Source organism: Rhinolophus sinicus, linkage group LG12, assembly GCF_036562045.2.
Source record: "Rhinolophus sinicus isolate RSC01 linkage group LG12, ASM3656204v1, whole genome shotgun sequence".
NCBI classification, from domain to species: Eukaryota; Metazoa; Chordata; class Mammalia; order Chiroptera; family Rhinolophidae; genus Rhinolophus; species Rhinolophus sinicus.
Genome location: NC_133761.1, coordinates 50,683,545 through 50,704,737, shown reverse-complemented (window position 1 = coordinate 50,704,737; position 21,193 = coordinate 50,683,545). Strand labels below are relative to the sequence as shown.

The 21,193-nt window shown below is 42.1% G+C and overlaps 1 protein-coding gene across 6 annotated transcripts in view; it reads left to right on the top strand.

The window, feature by feature from the left end:
- Window positions 1–21,193, top strand: part of PLD5 (phospholipase D family member 5) — a 233,198-nt gene that overhangs the window by 35,507 nt on the left and 176,498 nt on the right. For 3 of the 6 annotated variants that reach the window (XM_019746840.2, XM_074316803.1, XM_019746841.2), the window contains exon 1: window positions 16,720–17,097. The exons of 2 other annotated variants lie outside the window; for them this stretch is intronic. In XM_019746840.2, the coding sequence (XP_019602399.2) occupies window positions 17,095–17,097 (3 nt within the window). In that variant the 5' untranslated portion in view covers window positions 16,720–17,094. Of the gene's footprint in view, window positions 1–16,719; window positions 17,098–21,193 lie in introns of those variants that run through there. One more of the 6 variants, XM_074316804.1, reaches the window with a different exon arrangement.

The window sequence follows — 21,193 nt, the reverse complement described above, 5'->3', positions numbered from 1 at the left end:
TATTTGTAATTCAATGGATTTACAGGTAATTACACTCCACAAACTTACTGTCTTGGGAAATGGAATGTTCCCTGGTAGTTGAAACTCATTTTAAAGAAAACAAACAGCACTCATTAGTTTCTGTAGTTGACTCTTTCAAAGTGTTACTATTTTATGGAGGTGTTTCTCAGCTCCGATGGAATACTAGCTCATGATAGCCCTAAAAATTCTTTGAATGCACATCAGCAACCTTCTGTTTCCTTCCCTTCATGGTCCCAAGGAACATTATAGACATTCTCGATGGGATCCTAATTACTAGTTAATCTATGGCTTTTAGTATTAGTTCTTCAGGTTACTTTACTTTCGGGGAGAAAAAACTTTTATATGGTTTCTAACTTCCTCTTTGTCAATAGACCCAATGCTGTGTTATGGAAAATACCTATACTCTTATTTGATAATGCTGGAAGTACAAACTAAATTAGTTTTTTCTCCTAGCATTAGTATTACAGCTAGCTGATGTAACATCGATCTTTTACATTCTTTCCACGTACTGTGTATTGTTATCTTCACACTGGCCCTGTGTAAAGGAATAAGTCTCATTCCTATTTGGAAATTGAACCAAAATGGAGCAGTTGTGTTTTACTCAAAGGCATTCTGCAAATTTATATTGAAACAGAGCCCAGACTACTGTTTCTTTGTCTTCCCAACTCTATTTCTATCTACTTTGTTGTTTTAAATTGCTCTACCATTTTTGGTTATTTTGAACTCAAAAGAATAATATTTTACTCTTTAAATCTAGACTTGGGAATGCTGACAGCTTGGGGATGTACTGCTAATTGAAATAGCCTTTTCGGTCTCTTATAAAACATCAGGGTGTGCCTAAATGCTAACGTGCAATTTCAGACTTATATTTTAGCTTATACTTGGACATTCTTACTCATTTTTTAGTATTCTTTTCTGCCTCTTTTCTCTCTTTTTTATATTCTCTTCTTTCTCTTTTTACATAAGATCCCAAGGTATCCGGAGATTAAGAAGATAAAATGAAACATTTTCTCAGAATTGCTCTTTTAAAATATTCTTTAAAATTCAAATGATTCTACTGTTATGGTTAAAAGGTAGTCAAACCTGAATTTTTATTTTGGGTACATCTAAGTTGTGTGTTACATAAGCTCCATAATCTGAAATCCATACATGTTTGTAATATGAGTTTGATAAAGTAGAGACTTTTAATGAGAAAAAATAAAACATTTTAGGCTTGAGAGTATATAATTTTACTTTAATTTTTGTCAAACATTAGTTACAGCTTTAGTCACCTGATGAAATAAAAGCAGTGATAGATTGTATTCAAGCCAAAGAGACAGCTGCATTGAGCAAATGTAGCCATCTCTAATTGAGAATGTCAAGTAGAGAGCTTCCCATTTTGACTCTAGGATTACACAGCTGAAAGCAGTGCTCCGTTCTAATTCCAACAGCCTTGTGAATAAGAACGCACTTTTTGCACAGCCAGATGTTCTCTGACCTTGCCCAGCATTTGGCCACATAGCTGGACATTGAAGTATAGTTCTAGGATTCATCGCCAAACCCACAGGGATGAAGAGCAGGGGTTACTTCCTGTTCGGTCAGTCCACCTTGACATTGAAGCAGATAGATGCCTGGTCATGTACACACATCCAAAGACATCCAAGCAAACAAAGTGTGCTCCTTAGGCATCAACAGTTGGGGAATATCTTTGGAAACTGAGGTTATTGAATTGATACATGTTCAGTTTATCAAAATCCATGATTCCACTCAACTCCAAGCCGTGGGAGATGAGCACAGACTCCATTTTCCATTTTCTGCTCTAGGAACATGTCGGATGTAAATGTGAACGCCTGACCTTCCATGAGCTAATCAGTGCTTTCATTTCTGTTTCTGTGATTTTAAGTTCAGCATGCTTAGATATTTTTGCGACACCAAGGAAAATATACTATCTTATGGGTTTTTGAAATTGGAGTTGGTTTCCCAGAGTCCTTTAATTTCAAAAACATGATCTGTGAAAGCAATTCAGTAAATGATTTCAACAAGTTTCCATCACTTCAAGGACTTAATTAAAGCAAATTGCTTTCAAGTATGGTACAAACAGCTATGGCGAAGAGTGGGAACATGAAGAAAAATTATAGTCTTGGTTTTTCTCCAGCCCATTATGAAACAAACTTGATTGGTTTCAAAGTTCACAAAAGAACACATTTTTTCCCCTAATTAATGCTGCCACTAAAAGAGTCATCGCTCATGTAAAACTCTGTTTCAGAAATCCAGCCAATGTCATTGTTTATTGTGTGTGGGTAGCATTTATGGTATTAGGTAGAGAAAAATGACCAAACCTGGTCGTCCCAGCAGGCAGGGGAGGGAGACATGTTACAGCCAGGAATGAGCTGCCTGAGCTCCAGGGTAAATCACAGTTACAGGGCTTCGCCGCCTCGTCTTCTGCTGCCTGTAGGTAATGAGAATGGGATTGAATCCTCAGGGAACTGCCTGCATTGGAGGAAGGCTCCTGGTAAAGTGAGAAGAGGAAAAGATGTCCAAACATGACCAGCATTATTTTTTCCTGAAATAATTTCTTGCATTCTGCAACAGAAAAAGGGCATGGGCTGGGCAGAGGTGGAACGACTTGCAGGGTGAGGGCAGGAGCAGAGAGAAGGGTAAAGGGTAAATGCTCCTGGGTAGGTGAGGTGGCAGACAGCCCCGCTGGGGTAGGCCAGCAGTCTGGGAAAGGGGCCCCTGGGTGGGTCTAAGGAGAGATGCTGCGAGGCTAGGCCAGCTCCACCAGAGAGCTCTCGAATAAGTTTAGTCCTATGTAGGGGAGGCATTCAGAGTCCCACACCGCTCTGAGAGCCAGTGGCTTGGAAGGGGATCTGCGCTGCCATCAGTGCAGAGACCTGGCTACATCGTCTTGGACACAGACTGGTGGTAGAGGAGCCTGCTAACCTCCAAGGTGAATCCCTGAGTCCGGGGCCAGCTCTCCACGGTGGGAGCCAGCTGGGTTGGTGTGAGCACAGCTGGGATTTCCGGACATGGGAAGAGAAGAGAAGGGCAGAAAGGGGAGACCGATTTCCTACTCATTGGGTAAATGGAGCTAGAGGTGAGTTTTAATTTGAAAATGAAGGAATATCACCTAGTTTTATCCATAGCTAAGCTAGCAAAGCCAGTCATGTCAATTACATTTGCTAATCAGAACATTTGCCTCTCTTCAATCACCATCAGTAGTATAAGTACAGTTGACCCTTGAACTATGCAGGAGTTAGGGGGCTGACCCCTGTGCAGTCCAAAATCCATGTGTAACCTTTGACTTCCCCCAAACTTAACTATAGTCCCTTGGTACCCAGGGGTACCGGTTTCAGGATGCTCAAGTCTCTTAATAAAATGGCGTGGAACAATGCATGCGGTCTGCCTCCACATCTGTGGATTCCCATACTCAGATCGAAAACACTGTCTTCAGTCTACGGTTGGTTGAATCTGCGGATATGAAACCCAGGGATCTGGAGGGCGGACTGTATGTTTAGTGAAAAAAGTCCAGGTATAACTGGACCCATGTATTTCAAACCCATGTTGTTCAAGAGTCAACTGTGTTATTAATAGTAATAATAATAAACATTATTCAGTATTGATAATTAGATACCTATTGTGTGGCCAGATTCTTAGAGTCCCTTAATAGATACTTAGAGTCCCTTTCCTTAATTTCCATAACTCTCCTCAGATAAACTTTGTCTCTCTACTATGCTGGCAATTTTGCTTTGAGGAAGCAACTGTAATTTCATGAGTTCTGTTCTCAGCTCTTTGCCTGTGGACCTTACACAGGAGCTGCCCCAAGGGCGGGTCAGGGATGCTAGCAGGGTGAGTGCATGTTCATCAGGGGACAATGTGTGTGGGGTAAAGAGCTTCTACAAATCCATAAGAAAAGACATCTCAGTAGAATAGTGGGCCAACATATGAGAAGGCAACATTCAAAGACCAATACATACAAACGGGCAATACATACTTGAGTGATCAGGGTCATGTGAATTAAAGCAAAAACATGGTTCTGCTTTGTGTTTACTAGCTTATTGAAAAAGAAAAGTGACTGATAACGTCTAGGGTCAGTGAGGTGCAAGAAATCAGCATTATTTGGGGGAAATGTAAGTGGGTAAATCTTTTCTAGATGTCAGTTGGGCATTACCTCCCCAAATAGTAAATGCCTGTACAAGTAGTGCCACTTCTAGAAATAAATCTTCAAGAAATACCCATAGTTTTAGGCTATTTATTCTGGCATTGTTTAAACAACCTAAATGTCCATTTCCAGGGAGATTGTTAAGCAGTTTATAGGATAATCAGTCTAGTGTGATGGGTAAGACCATGGGCTTGCAACCAGACTGAGTTTGAATCATAGCACCACCTCTTAGAAAGTCTATGACCTTCAGCAAGTTATTTATTATCTCCATGTTTCAGTTTTCTCATCTGTAAAGGGGATGATAAATGGTGCTGAACTCAGGGCTGTCATTAGTGACTGAGTTCAAACATGTAAAGCACTTAGAGTCTGACATAGTAAGCATTACAGAAGTGCTTTCTAATATTATTATCATTATTATTATGAGAAATTCCATTCAGTCACTAACGGGAATGAATAGTCTGACCTGGAATATTCTACCATAAAAATGTTAAGTGAATACAAGAATGTTTCAGAACAATGTGTAAGGTAAAATCACATTTAGTAAAATAAGAAGTAAGATTATATTTTTAAAAGTCTGCAAACATGCACAAAACTGTTAACATTAATTTAAGTAATTTGAGGAATGGGACAAAGAGTGGGTGAAAGGTAAAGGAAGGCTTTTATATTGTATTTTATATGCCTCTAAAGTACTTGACTATTACCTACTACAAGCTTATATCACTTTTACAATGAAAACATAAAAAATCTTACCTATCTGGTCAGTGTATTATGAGCGTATTACATATAGCTTGTATGTTTATTAGATATTAATCTAATGATATTGGAACTATTATTTCGTAGTTCCAGACATAACTTAAAAATTGCTGTCTTTAGAGCCCACTACAAATGCCTAAAATTGGTAAATCACTACGAAACTCAACCATTTGGGGATGTGAATTGTTTTGGAACGCAAAATACTTTGGCTACATGAAAAGACCTTATCGTGAAAATAACAGATTTTCATTTTCTCTCTAATTTTATAACTCTTGGCAATACAAGCTTTGTTTTGCTGTGAAACATTTGAAAAGGAAATGTGTGTATGCACCGAATTTTATTTTCCAAAATATTCCAAAATAAATACATTTAAATTTTGCCTAGAAATTGTAGGATGTGGTGACATGGGGATATCACTTGGAAGGGGAGTTGCAGGGGAGCGTGGGGAAAGGGACTTTCTTCAGCGCTCTGGACTTAAGCATAAACACCTAAAGCAGACTGCTGAAGCCGCACTAAAACTCTGAGAGAGGACGTTTGACAACGCTGTTCCTTTGGGGATGCGTGAGAGCCCTGGCTTCAGTATCATGATGCGCACACGCACCCCCCCTGGTGGGCCCTGGAGGTAACGTCAGTGAGTGTAACACGAACGCCAGCTCTGTTTGCAACGTGGATTACCCTCTATCATCACACAGTGTGGAGGAGGTCAAGTTAATGAAGATCATATTTCTGTATTCCTAACTCTGCTACTTCCTTTCTCCAGGAATAAGAGATGGAGAGGGCAGTTGCCAAATGACTGTATTTGGTCAAGAAAAGACATTGTTACAGAAATTCTAAGATTGCTTTTATTCTTTTTGGAAGAACAAGAGAATTCTTTGCTATAAAAACCATAAAGGGCTTTTATTCTTACTGGCCTTTACATTTTTGAGATGCTTAAGCAGTACAAAAAAGTACACAGAATCCTACAACCAGTACCCACAGACTATTCGGAATTGGCAAGTGTTCAGCATTTTGTATAATGACACTGAACGAACTTCATCATTTTTAACTAAAAGAAACAAAACACTCCACGTAAAGATGAAATCCCTTTTGTATTTATTCCTTATCACATGCCTTATCCTAATTTCCCACTGGCTATCACTTATCAATTTGGTGAGTATCTTTATGATCCATTTACTGTACTTTGAAGTTCTATTCAACTCAATTCTGTAAATATCACCGACATTTCCTATGTGGCAGGCACTGGTCTGCACATCTAAGACACATTGGTGAACAAACAGATGAAAATATTTGCCTTCATGGAGCTTACACCCTAACTCAGGATTATATAGTATTTTAGAAGAGAGAAGTGCTATGGAAAACTATGTAAAATGGGAGCAGAATAAGGGGACATCAGAATTACGGTGGCCAGGATAAGCCTCATTGACAAGGTGAAATTTGAGCAAAGTCTTGAAGGAGATGAGGGAATTGCCTTGTGGTTTGAAAGCTGAAGACCATCTGAGAAGGCAGATGCACTGCTAGAGCAGGATGTGCCGGCATTAGTAGAAGAGATCCAAGAGGGAAGGAGTGAGGGGCAGGGCCCAGGACAGGGCCTCTGCACCGTCGTGGACATGTTAGCCCGAGAAATACATGGGAAGCCTTTGTAGGGTTTGGCATAGACAAATTACATGATCTGAGTGGATGCTGTGTTGAGAATCCATTCGAGGGGGACAATGGTGGAGAACGGGGGACAATTACTATAGTAATCCCAAAGAGAGATGGTGTTGGTCTTGACCACAGTGGTAGCCAGGTGAAGGGGAGAAGTGGGAAGATCCTGGATGTTTTTGGAAGTAGAGCCAGAATGATTTTCTCACAGATTAAATTTGGAGTATCGGAGAAAGAATCAAGGAAGATTTCCAATTTTCTTTTTAATTGTGGTGAAGTTCACATAACCTAAAATGAGCCATTTTAAGCCATTTTCCACAAATGTTACACAATTCAGCAGCATTTCGTACATTCACAATGTTGTGCAATCATCATCTCTATCTAGTTCCAAAACATTTCATCACCTGTTAAGCAGGCATTCTTCAGTCTCTCCTAAGCCCCTGGCAGCCACTAATCTACTTTGTGTCCCTGTGGCTTTACCTATTCTGGATATTTTATATAAATGGAATCATACAATATGTGACCTTTTGTGTCTGACTTCTTTCATTAGCATAATATTTTCAAAGTTCATCCATGTTGTAGCATGTACTAATACTTCAGTTATTTTTAAGGCTGAATAACGTTCTGTTGTGTGGCTATCCCACATTTTGTTTATCCATTCCTGCATTGATGGGCATTTGGATTGTTTCAACCTCTTGACTATTGTGATAGTATTGCCATGAAGACTTGTATACAGGTATTTGTTAAAATATCTATTTTCAGATCTTTTGGGTCTATACCTAGGAGGGGAACTGCTGGGTCATATAGTAGTTCTATGTTTAACTTTTTGAGGACTACCAAGTTGTTTTCCAAAGTAGCTATGCCATTGTACATTCCCACCAGCATTGTAGGAAGGTTCCTGTTTCTCCACAGTCTTGCCAACATTTGCTATTTTCCATTATTTTTAAAAAATTATTGTAGCCATTCCAGTGAGTATAATTCCAAAGTTTTGGGCCTACAAGTATAGAGTTGCCATAATTGAGATGAGGAAGGCTGTGGGTAAAATAGGATAGATGGAATAATCAGAGTTGAATTTGGTCAGGTTGAATTTGTGATGCTTCTTAGACCTCCAAGTGGCGTCGTTGAGTAGACGTTGGATAAATAAGTCTGGAGTTAGAAAAGGTGGTCTGGGCTAGAGATATAATTTGGGAGTCCTTGCAATTTAATTGCTATTGAAAGCTATGGAACTAGAATGCACACAGAGGAGAAAACCAAAGATGGAGTCCAGAGGCACTCTGAAATGAAGAGGTTGGAGGGACGTGCAGAATAGACTAAGAAGGAACAGCCAGTGAGGTAGACGGAAAATCAAGAGAGTTTGATGTACTGAAAGGCCAAGTCAAAAAAGGATATCAAGGAGGAGGAATGAGTGACCGTATGAAAAGCTTTCAAAGGTCATATATGAATAGAACTGAGACCACATTAGATTAGGCAAGGTGAAGGTCATGGCGACCTTAACAAGAGCATCCTCAGTGGAGTGCTGGGGAATGGAGACAGTCAGTATAGATAATGCATCCCACATTTTGTTGTAGCACCTAAAGATGTGACACAGTGGCTGGTGGGGAAAGTGGGGAGAAGAGAAGTTCTTTTTGGTTTCCTTTTAAGGTGGGAGAGAAAATACCATTTTGTGCACTGATAGGAGTGATGCAGTATGGAGCAAAAAATTACTTTTTTTTTTTTTTAGATGAGGGCGTGATTACATGTCTTTGGGTAGGCATGAGGGCTGGGACATAGTAGGTAAGCAGGTGAGCATGGCTAGTTCATCCTTGGTAATGGGTGGGAAGGCAGTTGCTTGGTATTCAGATACTGGGAGGCAGGAAGATAGAGCAGTCGAGGCTGTAGAAGGGAGAACAACACTGGAAGCGAGAAGGAGGAAGAAGGTATTGGAAGTTTGGGGAGAGATAAGAACATGTGAAATAGCCCTTAGGGAAAGTGGGTGAATGACTGGACCAGAGATGGTTGCCTGGGAACTAGGGGTCCACCTGTGATACAGGCAGGAGCAGAGAGTGGGTGAGGGCTGGAGGACAAGCAAGCACAACGAAGCAGGAGGGCCAGGGAATAGAGGGCACATGCATGGGACAGATTGTACTGATTGGTTTTGATTTTAAGCTGGATACGGGGAAAGAGAAGACACTGAGGGCTGAGGTACTGTGACACGTACTATGATCAATGGATTGCCAGCCCTAGTGGGGACAAAAAATCCTTAGAGTCAGGGTAACAGAGAGAATGAGAGGAAACGATGGAGGCTTTGGGCACAGAGGGGGTATGTTAACTTTGTAAGCGGGCATTTTCCCGCCAAATCGCGTCGTAACGCGGGGCTTTTTTGACATTTTCTCGCCAAAATTAGACTTTCCGTAAAATATTCATATCTTTCGATCTATTTGATATTTTTCTATGAAACTTTCAGTGTTTTAGTTTAAAAAGAGGTCTCTATTTATTTACTTTGCAAAATTTTTGCCGGTTCCAACTAGAGGCGATATGACGAGTTTACTCGTTTCCCACAAAAAATGTGTTAAATTGAGACTATAGACTATTTAGCTAGTGGTACTGACATGGGAGTGAGTGGCTGGGGCAGCCTGGAGAAGACCATTGAAAGGGATGGTTCAAGGCAATTAGACACCAGATTCTGAAGTTTTCAGGGTTAAGACACAGGTAGTGATGGAGATATTCCATTGCAGTGAGAAAGAAGGAGAGAACTGACCTGGGGCCTGGTAGATAATGGTGACACCTACGACACTTGGGTAATCTAGTATTGGATGATCTAGTCTAATGACATGAGATTCCAAGCTGGGCCTTTTTTGGTGGGGGAAAAGGAAGAAACAATGTGAATGGCCTCAAAGTGCAGTGAGTAGCAGAGAGGACATCTACCCCCATTTCATCCAGTCCTACAAGACCAAGGGAGGAAAAGAGCCCCCCCTTGACAGAACTGCCGAGAAGGCAGTGGTCCTAGGGGAAAGCCAAGTTTTTGTTGGGGCAAGGACATGAGGAAAGGTCGAGGAATAGATAATATAATAATAATAATACAACAGATATAGGTAATATAATAGATATCATAGGCAGATACTATAATAGATATGTTTGATAGTGGATAATATAATGGATATTATAACAGATAATGTGCAAATTATAGTATTGTTTTGTGTATATAGCTTTTTTTAAGAAAAGGTGATGTGGTATTCAAAATCAAATTCTTCTTACATGATTGCAGTTCTTTTCCTAAACATATGACTCATCACTTAGAGCATCGACAGCTGCATACTAAAATACACCTCCAACAGAGCCCAGCACGTAAAAGGCTTTGTGGAATAAATTAATATAAATATCATTATGACAGGTTGACATCAAGGGGAATATGGCAGAGGCTTAGCATTTCTAAGGAAATGTTCTCTTCCCTGTGAGGGTTCTTTTATTCCATTTAATATGTATTTATTGAGACCTGAGCACCTGCTACTTTCTGGTATTGAACAGGACAGAGTAAGTCCCTGCCTTAAAGGAGTTTAAATTTAAACGGGTACAATGCATGAGCATAAAATTAGATTTTTGAATGAAGAGACTTGTGCATGGTTGAGATGTTTTTCCATTAGGCTCCCAAATATTATTTGAAATCTTATTCACAAGTGGGCTCATTTTTTAAATTTATGCATTACTAGATGTTTTTCAGCCCCACCACACCTGAGGGACACAGGTTTGTGTGTGTGTGTGTGAGTGTGTGTGTGTGTGTGTGTGTGTGTGTAGGAGCAGGGAGCAGTAGACACGGGAGGAAAGATTCACATCTCTGTCATCTCTCCCCTCTCTTGCCTTCCTTCCCCCCATCAAATTTGAAAGCCTGAAGTGTTATGTATGTAATTATTGGAAATTAGGAAGTTTACTTTAGCCTTCTTGTTTTGTAATTCACTAATCTTATTTCTATCGGTCAAAGAGTACCATTTGGATAAGTGAATGGGATTTGAAGATACAGAAGGAATAAGCAGGAAAGTTCTAGGTGTCTGCTATGGTGTTTTATTATAGATATTTTTTTTTTCAACGCTAGAGACCGTTAGTTCTGTTCCCATTCAAATGCACCTGCAGCAGGAATGAGAGGAAATACCCTGGGATGCAGAGGCTGGATGGAGTGGCCTTTGGGACGTGGTGACTGAGGGCACACTCCTTTAGAAGGGACAGCAGCTGCTTGAATCCAGGGTTGTGCTCCAGTGTGGGAATGCAGGCCCAGAAGGGTTAGATCTGCAATTTTTCAAGAGAAATCAGAAACCTGAATTTTTAATGAGTTCCCATTTTTTAAATGTCAGAAACTCATTCCACCATATTTACAAGATAACAGATGCCAAAGAAAATATTCATTCCACAGGTGGCCAGTTTGGTCTCTCTTACAGACAATCACCAATGCAATGATAGTACTTACAATGTCTAATGACAGCAAGGTCACTTCAAACTGTAATTCCAAACGTGCAGGTTTGTGGATTTGTATCCTCAGTGTGTGGATGTCGCCATTTTATATGGAGGGTGCCAAAAAGTATACACACATTTTAAGAAAGGAAAACTATTAAAATTATAATATTCAATATATACGATAACATAAGATGAATACAAGTCACGTTTGATTTCTGCAATTACAAGAGGTGCTCAAAGTAGTTACCATCAGTGTCCAGACACTTCTGATTATGGTGAACTACTGCTTGAGCAACGTTGACCAAAATGTCCACTTGTCTACATTATTTGGCACCCCCGGTATTTGCTCTGTTTATGGTCCTCTAAGGCCGCACTGTCCAATAGAGTGTTTGCAGTGATGGAAATGTTCTATACGTGTGTTTTCAGGTCCAGTAGCCACTAGTCCCCTGGGATTACAGAGCACTGGAAATGTGGCTAGGGTGACTAAGGAACTGGATTTTAAATTTTATTTTACTTTAATTTAAATTTAAAGTTGAATAGCCACATGTAGCCAGTGGCTACCAAGCCTTACCTCCTGGTGTCTGCACAGTTCTCATCCCCACAGAAACCCCACAAAGAGTGACTGAGTTGGACCAAACCAAGGCACACCTTTGATTCGCCCTTAGAGTAAGGAAAGAAGGGAGCAAATCCCAACATTGCTGGGGGTTAGGGCAAATTTTTACACATCTAAATATATGGAACTTTTAACTTAGGCTGACACACTTAAATAAAATGTGTTCCTTCTGCCCACCTGGAAGGTCAGGTTCAAATATAGCATTCCTAGACCCCTAGGGCTTCTTTCCTGGGGCGTGGTGCACGTGGAGAGCTGGCCTCTTGGTTCCTACCCCAGCTCCACCCTGCACCACAAAAGGCCTGACCTATGAACCCGTACAGAGTGGAACTTAACTGGAATTCAAGGGCTATCTTTGGGACACTTCTACTGTTCCTATGCCGTGTGGCACCTTTTCTCCATCTTAATTAGAGCTGCATTTGACTTAAAGACATCGTACATAGCTTTGAGGAAGTGCCATATAAACCGAGTTCCTACGTTGATTTGGGCATAGACCTCCCCTCTGAGACAAGCACTGTGATCTGACTGATGCCTTTTGGGAGGCCCCACGTAAGCACCTGCCTCATCGCCTACCAACTGAGGGATAATTGCCTTTCTAAATGGGCATGTGCTGAATTCTTCAGAGGCAAATTAGAACTGAACTGGGCTGCTGCTTTAAAGAGTGTTTAAGAGTTGAAAGGAGGAATGGGTACAGATGTGACTTTGGCCAAAGGTTAATAAGATGAGTTCACTTCATTAAACTGCTTACTAACCATCACTACCTCATCTTTGGCAATGTGCCTCGGAAAACTTCTTGGGGCAATCATTTATGCCAAAAGAATTGGGGACTGGAGGACAAATTACAGATTGCTTTTAATCCATGTGTGAACCAATCCAATGAGTTCCATGTGATCAAAGTCTTTGGTTTAAAAAATCAAGTATCTTAATGCTAAGGCTGTGTATCTGGATTATTCTGATCTAAATAACATTTTTCAAATGATTTACAAATCCTGCTACTAAGGTAGATAAAAGAAAGAATAGCGGCAAGGTGTGCATGCATATGCCTATATATGTGAAACACTTGAGCAGTTTCAGTTGGAAGACAGCTTCCAAAGCTTATTTGGAACAACTGATGATCACATTCTTTTCTGGTTGGAGGCATTTCCGCCAGTGTTGTAACTAGCATTGAATGTCATCGTCACCACTCAGAGAAGGCTGGAGAATTGCACCCTATTGTGCTGCAGCGCCCTCCTGTGGCGAAAAGGAAGAACAGGAACATAATCTTTGAGAGTCAGAGAACTGGAAAACGGAAACGGAGATGTTCTGCAAAGATTAGGCCTCTAGTCAGATGTCTCTGTAATTCAGGACTGTCTAGGAAGCAGGCTGCATGCTTCTGCTGGGTAGTTTAGACCCTGCAAAGGACTCTGATAGATGAATGATGCAACCCTCCCCGAGAGCGCCCACATTTTATTGCTTTCTCCTGAATTTTCTCCTAACTGTATCCACTTTTCATGGTTAGAAACTACCTTGTATGATTTCGTATTTCATAAATAATACTATAATGGAAATTCATGTAAATATTTTACTGCTGAAATATGCTCTCCCCTGTGTAACTGTTTTCATAATATAAATATTTGGCAGTCTTGGGGTGGTTTTAGGAAGTGATAGCTTCTCCGTGCCTTGACCTAATTTCTCCTCTGCCAATGTCAATTTCAGTCTACTGAAACAGAAACGTTTGAATATCATTAGAAATTGAAAGACATCCACACATGCTTTGTGATGCTTAGATTGAGTGGGTTTGCTTGAGATTAAATTTGAAAGTACCACCTTGCTGGTGCAATGGTTTCTAAGGGATTCTGTAATCACGCTGAGCTCTCAGCCCTGCTGCCCAAAGTGGCTGCAACTCTGGGGCTGGGCAGGGATGGGTGAGTGAGGCTACACTTATCCAATGACAGAGTAAACCATTGAGGCAATTCAGGAAGATGGGATTTAGGGTTAAACCTGGAAGTGGGAGAAATGGAAAGGTAAACAGTTCCCAGCATCTCACTTTGTTCTTTTGAGGGGGTAATGGGCATGATTCTACTGTTGTGGAATAAGTAGCAGTCTAGTGTTCTTCATTTCCTCTGGTTCCTGCTCTTCAGGGAGCCCTGGGCTGTGGTAGCAGGAACTGGGTATCACAGTGGCCAAAGGGAACTTCCAATCTCTACTGGCTCCTTTTTATTTTTTGGAATGCCAAATGAACTTCTTATTAATGCAAGACTAACATTTTAAAATACTGAGGAGATGAGTAATGAGCTCTCTTTGGAGGGAGGTAACTGTGTCTTGTTGGGATTCTCCAACACGTTTTAAATATCTTCTAAAGGTGCTATAAAGATTTCATTGAAAACGTAAGGTGGATTTGTTCTATAAGAAAATATTAAATCAAATATTACTATTTTTAATATTGGTACTATTTATACGCATTTGTAAAAGTATTTCTCCTTCCTTTCACCCTTCTGGCTTCAAAGTGGGGGTGGTTCTCCTCTGGGCCTTTTGCCCCAGGTCTGAGACTTCACTGCTGTCCCTGGATACTCTAGCTGTTTGGGGGGTGGTGGGAGGGTGGATCCTGGGGTGTTCCAGAGGAAAGGACTGGCTTTTTGGATGTTCACATTTTTAATGAAAATATACAGGCTACTTTCTTTTATAGAAAGTTCCATTCCACCCCCCCACCCCCCGACTTCTCACTCTGCAGAAATTTCTGACCTCCCCGATGTTGTCTGGGACTGGGCATCAGTGAGGTGACTGTGATTTAGCGATTCAGTGTGTCCTGACAAAATTAAGCTGAGACGTCTAACCATTTGGTTAACGCAAGTGTCCACACAATTCCTAACGTCAACAGAATCCTGGTGCAGTCAACCAACAGGTGATTATTTAGAAATCCTTCAGAGTCCCTTGTGGTTTCTGCCAAATGGTAATTTATTTGGGAAAAAGTCTATTTTTCTCAGGGAAAAATAATGCCAATACACTCTGTGAGCATTGCTCGCTGCAGAAAAAGCATGGATTCTAAATCTGCTCAGGTTTGTGTGGGGCTCTGACACAAACACGAGGACTGTCCACACCACGTGGAGTGCACCGCCAGCCTTCCTCTTGCCAGTGGTTTTCTTTTTTCGGGAGGACCGGAGGCGACGGCCCTGTGAGTGCAGACTGAGAGGAGTAGGGGCCCCTGTGTGGACCCAGTGTGGGCAAAGGCCTGGAAGCATGAGCCAGCACAGTGGTTTGAAGGAACTGCAGACCTCTTTGTGACTAAAGCAGAGGTGCTTGTAAGGCTGTGATGGGAAAGGACATGTGAAGGGGCCTAATTGTGAAGGACCTTAACTGCCATGATGAGTAGTCTTAGTTTTATCTTAGTCACTGGGATGCCATTTACAAACTTCATACAGGAGCAACCTGTTTATCATCTGGTTAAATGGTATGATATACCTACAATAAAAACAATGAAAGCAGTGGCATCTGAGAAATGTCAGAAGACAGTGTATGATTAAATGTGAAATGGTTGGGACAGGCGAGTGCCAGTCATGGAGCAGAGAAATTGCTATGGGTTGTTCCCATCAGGGGTGTCTTCTTGATGGGATGGAGGGAGGAATGACATCGCACCTTGAAGAACAAGTAGAAGAAAAGGAAGATGCTTCATTGATGCCAGAGAAGGAGGTTCCCATTGTTTACAAAGACAAAGGCTCATGGAAAGGGGGGCAAGGCTCTTTCACTGGTCACCCCACAGTTGATGTCTCCACCTCATTCCATTTGAGGACAAGTGTAATTGGGCACGGTGCAGGGAACAGCTGAATCACTATGGCCGAGTGTCCTAGAGAAAGGACCTAGAGATGGGAGCATGAACTGAGCCCCCAAATTAGGCAGTGTTGGCTTCTCCCAGCTTCTCCCAGGACAAGTGTCTGACATCCCAGAATTCCAGCGCAGTCCTTTAAAGGTTTATAAGAATTCAGTAAGTATCGAGGACCTACTGTGTGCAAGCACTGAGCTATATCATGGCCACTGCATTAGGCTCTGTGGTCCACCTTGGCACCTAACTTGCCCACCATATCTGCTTTTCTGTTCTAAAAGACCGTTGCCTACAGGGAGGAAAATGTGAGTAGTTTTCTTGCACTCTGTCAGTGCTCAGCTACTTCTTGATGCTGTCATGCCTGATAAATGCCATGGACTCTCTTCTTAGAAATCAGAACCCTTGGCCATAAGTGTAACTGCAGAACCAGCTCAAACTGGTCCTATGCTGTCTCTATCAAGACCCGGAGCCACAGTTTAAACCTTGGAAACACCACTTAGAAGTAACACTTATGAACCCGTAACTGTTCCTGTTAAAACCCTGCCTCGAACTCTGATCGGGAAGACTGACTGAGCCTTGCCTCCTGTCTCCTTCCCAGTCGACTCACAAATAAAAGGAATTTTACTAATTTGTGGGGCTCTGCCAACATTTCCAAGAGTTATAGAAAATAATTAACTCAGCCAATAAATAGCCTACAGGGAATGGATGTTATGCAGGGGATACAGAAGTGAACAAAACAAACATGGCAGCTGTCCTACTGGCATTTTCAGTAAGTGGGGAAGGGAAGGCAGGTGAACAGTTGGCAATTGATGGATGTTTAGCTCTTGTGTGCTATTACTTTAAAAAGTCCTGGCCTGAGCTTGCTGTGTGCTAGTTGTGTGATTGAATCCTTCTGAGATAAAAATTTTTAAGCAATAACATGTCAAAATAGGAACAGCCAAGAGCCTGATAGTTTATTATAATTGAGCAACCTGGCTAGGTTTAATGCATTTTAGCAGACAGCGTTCCTGCACTGAAGAACTTTCCGTTTATTCTTTGAGAGAAGCCTGTGCTCCATGGACTCCTTCGAAGAGCAGAGCACTTTTCTTCCCACCTGTTGGAAGTTGACACTAAATGGTTAAGGCCCCACTGAGGTCCTGTGTTTGTTCCTTGGAGCGCGTTGCAGACTCCTCCGGAATGGAGCTGCTGTAACCAGGAGTGCCTGGAGCTTTCCCCTCTTCCTCCCTCTCCTTCTAGGCAGATTCTCCTCTCTGATTGGAATAGCAGCCGAGTCTGGACAGCTTGGAGGTGTGTGGAAATCGGCGCAGTGCCTGCGTCCCCTGGGTCAGCTTGAGCTCTCGCCATAATTTCATTCCACAAGCAGCAAAACCCAACTCAGTTTACAAGGAAAGGAGAGAGAGAGAGAGAGGTCATTGAATGTAGCAGCCCCCGGTCTTTACTAAAATGCATAATGAGGGGCCCACCCTTTTAAGAGTACATTCTAGGGGAAATTCTGAAATTGCGAGCTGTAGCCCTTTCTCTTCGTGCTGGGTTTGGCTGATTTCCAAAGCATCCAGGCCAGCCATTGAGGGACTGAAATATAATCAGTGGCGATACATTTGCACCACATGAAACATCCTCTGTCGCCAAAGGCTCCAGTGGCATTGGGAACAGCACACCAGCAACAGCTCCTGGCTGGCCGGCTCTGCAGGGAGGGGCTGCCGGATCACAATGGTAAGAACCCCGGAGTTTTCTGAGACCTAGTTACTGGGAGAGAATACTTAGCAGGTGCTGGTGAGAATGAATGGTTGTTGGGAGCAGGAGACTGACAGTCCCTTGAGCTCTGGGGCACTGTCAGTTCTTCACTAGAAGAGCGGGAACACCCTTGCCACCAGAGCACTGATTTTTGAAAAATGATTCCTATCAGATCAGTGATAATACTGTGTTGTGGTTGATAAGGACCGTTTGCTGGGCTCTGCCTGGGAAGGACAGTCCCATGGTGACCTCAGATGAGAGCCCTGATTAATGCCATCTCTGAAGTGTATGCTTTCCTTGGAATGTAACTGTAATTTTCAGGAGACCTCTTCAAAGACCTAACTGCCTGTTTTCTGGATGTTTTCATGTGGGGGTATATCATGGTTGTTCTCTGACGAGTGAATTGTCACAGTCTGGGCTTTACGGCAGAGAGGAGGCATTAAACATTACCGGAGCAAACTTCAAAGGAATTTTTTTTTCTTTTAAAACTATCATATGCAGGCAGCGAGGACAGGAGCCCACGTTTTACAGGAAAGAGTGATGTGACTTTGGTGGGAGGAAGTTTGTTTGATTCACTCGGCAAAGCAAACAGTGCCAGGGGCAGGCATCCCTTGGTGGAGACATGAAGTCTTTGGACCCGGCGTTAAAATCTGACAGGGGAGTGACTGTGCTTAGGGTAGTTCACGGTCTCTGCTCCCCGTGTGTCTTCTCTGAGTTTCTCTTCTCCACCACCTTTGATACGCGGGGAAGGTTCAGTAGGAAGAAGGACTGGTCTCACAGTGAAGCCACTAAATGTTTCCTTTAAGGAATTAAGGGGCGAAGGACATTGGTGATAATAAAATTACATAACATTTTAAGACCTAGTACTGTACAGAAAGAATGCCTGAAATACACTTATTTGACTGCACAGCTGATGTGTGGGAAATGATTATTCCGTTTATAATCCCGATGAATGAAGTGAGTGCTGATGAAGGGAATGTGGGAATTTATAGAAGTAAGTCTGCTTTTCCAGCAACTCAGAAAGGGGACACGGGAAGCCTGATTTATGAGAACACTTCATTTCACTTCCTGCCCTTATGGTCCATCCTATAGATCATCCACTCATACGCAAAAAGACCACAGAAACAAAGCTGCAAAGATGAGGGTCAGATTTTTTTCCTCCTTAATTGCTATCTGGGACCATTTGTCACGTCACCCATCTTAGAAACTCCTTTGAGCAGTGGAGGAGTCACATTAAAGACACTTATTTCTCCTGAACCAGCGGGATGGGTGCGGCTCACCCTATCCAGCACGAGGATTAAATGGGGCTCCTTCATGCTTTGAAATGTTTTGCCTGATTTTTTGAGGCATAATAATTCTCTTCTTCTCTTGAGTAGCCTGAGAACATTCTTGTAAGGATTAGAAAGCGCTGGGCTGAAATGCAGATGGAGTCCCCTGCACACTGTAAGTTAAGCGTGGGCACAAACACAAGCATGGTGATATTCTTGTATGGTCGGTATTCCTTCTAGTATTCCAGTATTCCGGGGAGAACCCCAGGAGCCGGTCCAGGGCTGAGCCCACTTAAATGCAGTATCACAACCTGATGAAAGTATATAGACTTCCAAAGGAGCGAACTTTCCTTCTGATGTGGGGGAAGAGATGGAACCAAGAGAGTGAATTAAAAAAGAAAAAAGGAGGGGCGAGAGAGTGTGACTGCAAGCCGTCTGGGAAGATGGGAAACAGTTACCTGCGAGTGGCAAACAATTACCTAATCGTACATTAAAACAAAAGCTTTGCAAACACTTACGTGGTAACACTTTTGTGGGGAAGACACCCTAACCAGCTGGCTTTGCAAAGGGAACCGCATTTCAGCTTTGCTTTTAGTGACAAGTCTGTCCAGTGAGCAGTGCATTGACAAATGAGCCTTTATTGTAAGGGGAGTGAATCTATAGGTTAGATTTTCATGAAGTCCCTTCCACGATGCAAAGGAAACAAATCTGTTTCTGATCACGCACATGTGATCAGTTATCTCACTTATCCAAGAGGAGAGACACTTACTGTGTTTAAAACCTCACCTTGACCTCATTAGAGTCTGGCCTTGCTGGGTGTTATAACAGATAACCAGTCTGACGTTGGCTCTGGCTTCTGATGGCTTTTTTTTTGGTTTTGTTTTAATTACAAATTTAAAGGAAATGCAAATAATGAAAGCCATACCACATTATTACAAACACCTTAAGATTATTCCAAAGCAAAGGAAAAATGTAGGTGTTTCAAATAGTATTTTACCAATATTTAAGACACATGCGCCGTGTACCAAGGGTTTTAAGCACTTTAGTGATTGTCATTCTTGCTTTCAAGCAGATACGGTTATTATCCCCATTGTTCTGAGGTTAAGGGCGGAGAAGTTGAGTACTTTCCTAAGGAAACACAGCCAGGGTGGGAACAAATGCAGGGCTCTTACGTGATAAACTACCTCGTCCTACAAGCTTCTGAGATAGAGAGGAAGGGGAGCCAGGCCAAACCTTCAAAGACCCAGCCTCGAAAACTTCAAATAATCTTGGACTTCTCTCTTTCTTCCTCATATCTAATCTGCTCCCCAAACAGGTCTGTTCTTTCTTCTTGATGTCACCAGTTTTGGTTTCCTGTCATTTGCATACTGGGATATTGTCGTTTATAATCTGAACTACGTATTTGGTTTTCTCCCCTGTTTCTAGAGCAGAGCTCCTAAAACCCTTGGGATTTCCTAAGTGATGAGAGCAGTCAAGGTGTCTTGTTAATGAGGTGACTTTTGGACAGCACCTAAGGATGGGGGCTGGTTGCCAGGAGAAGTAATCATGTGATCAGAGGGTCAGAACTTTCAGACCCCCCACCCCTTCATCTGGGGAGAGGAGAGGGGATGGAGGTTGGATCAATCACCAATGGCCAATGATTTAATCATGCCTATGTAATGAAGCCTCCATAAAAACCCAAGAAGATGGCCTTGGGAGAGCTTCTAGGTTGGTGAACACATGGAGAGGTGGGGAGAACGGTGCCCCTGGAGAGGGCATGGACACTCCCAACCCCTTCCCACATACCTTGCCCTGTGCTTCTCTTCCATCTGGCTGTTACTGAGTTATATCCTTTGGCAAGAAACTGGTGACCTAGTAAGTTACATGTTTCTCTGAGTTCTGTGGGTCGTTCTAGCAAATTAATTGAGCTCAAGAAGGGGTTGTGGGAATCTGATTTACAGCCACTTGGTCAGAAGTACAGGTGGCTCCCTGGGCTTGGGACTAGCATCTGAAATGGATGGGTGGGAGCCGTCTTGTAGGACTGAACCTTTAACCTGTGGAATCTGTGCCATCCCCAGGTAGATAGTGTCAACATGAATTGAATTCTTGGACACCCAGCTGATGCTGGAGAATTTCCTGGTGTTTTGTGTAGGGGAAGCCCCTTCTTTTCTCTCTCCCCCACCATATGGAAACTGGGTCCTGGACCTAATTTACATACCATGTTTCCTCGAAAATAAGACCTAACCAGGAAATAAGCCCTAGCATGGTTTTTCAGGATGACATCTCCTGAACATAAGCCCTAATGCGTCTTTTGGAGCAAAAATTAATATAAGACCCGGTCTTATTTTCGGGGAAACACGGTACCAACACCATAATTCATACCATATGTTCTCCCTCTGGCCAACTTCCCTTAAACTGAGAGATAGTCTTATGTTATGGAAGAGGAGTGTAAATGTACTCAGACCTGGAGTTAAATCTCTGTGTCACCCACATATGACTTGTGTGATTTTGGACAGTATTTCTTCTCTTTAACAATTACCGTTCTTATCTGCAAAGTGGGAATAATGATTCTTACCTCCATCTGGTCGTTGTGATAATTACATTAATATGTGTGTGTAAAGAAGAATTCAAATTTGATTAAGCTGGAAACCATGGCAGAGAGACAAATCGGAAGGAAGCTTTTGAAATTACCTAGGTATAAGGAAACTTTTGAAATGATAAGGATTTAAATTAGGATGGTGGGGAGAAAATGAAAAGGAAATCAAAATAGGAGATGACGTCAATGGAAAATTTTTCTGCACCAGCCACTGATTGGATGTGAAACATGA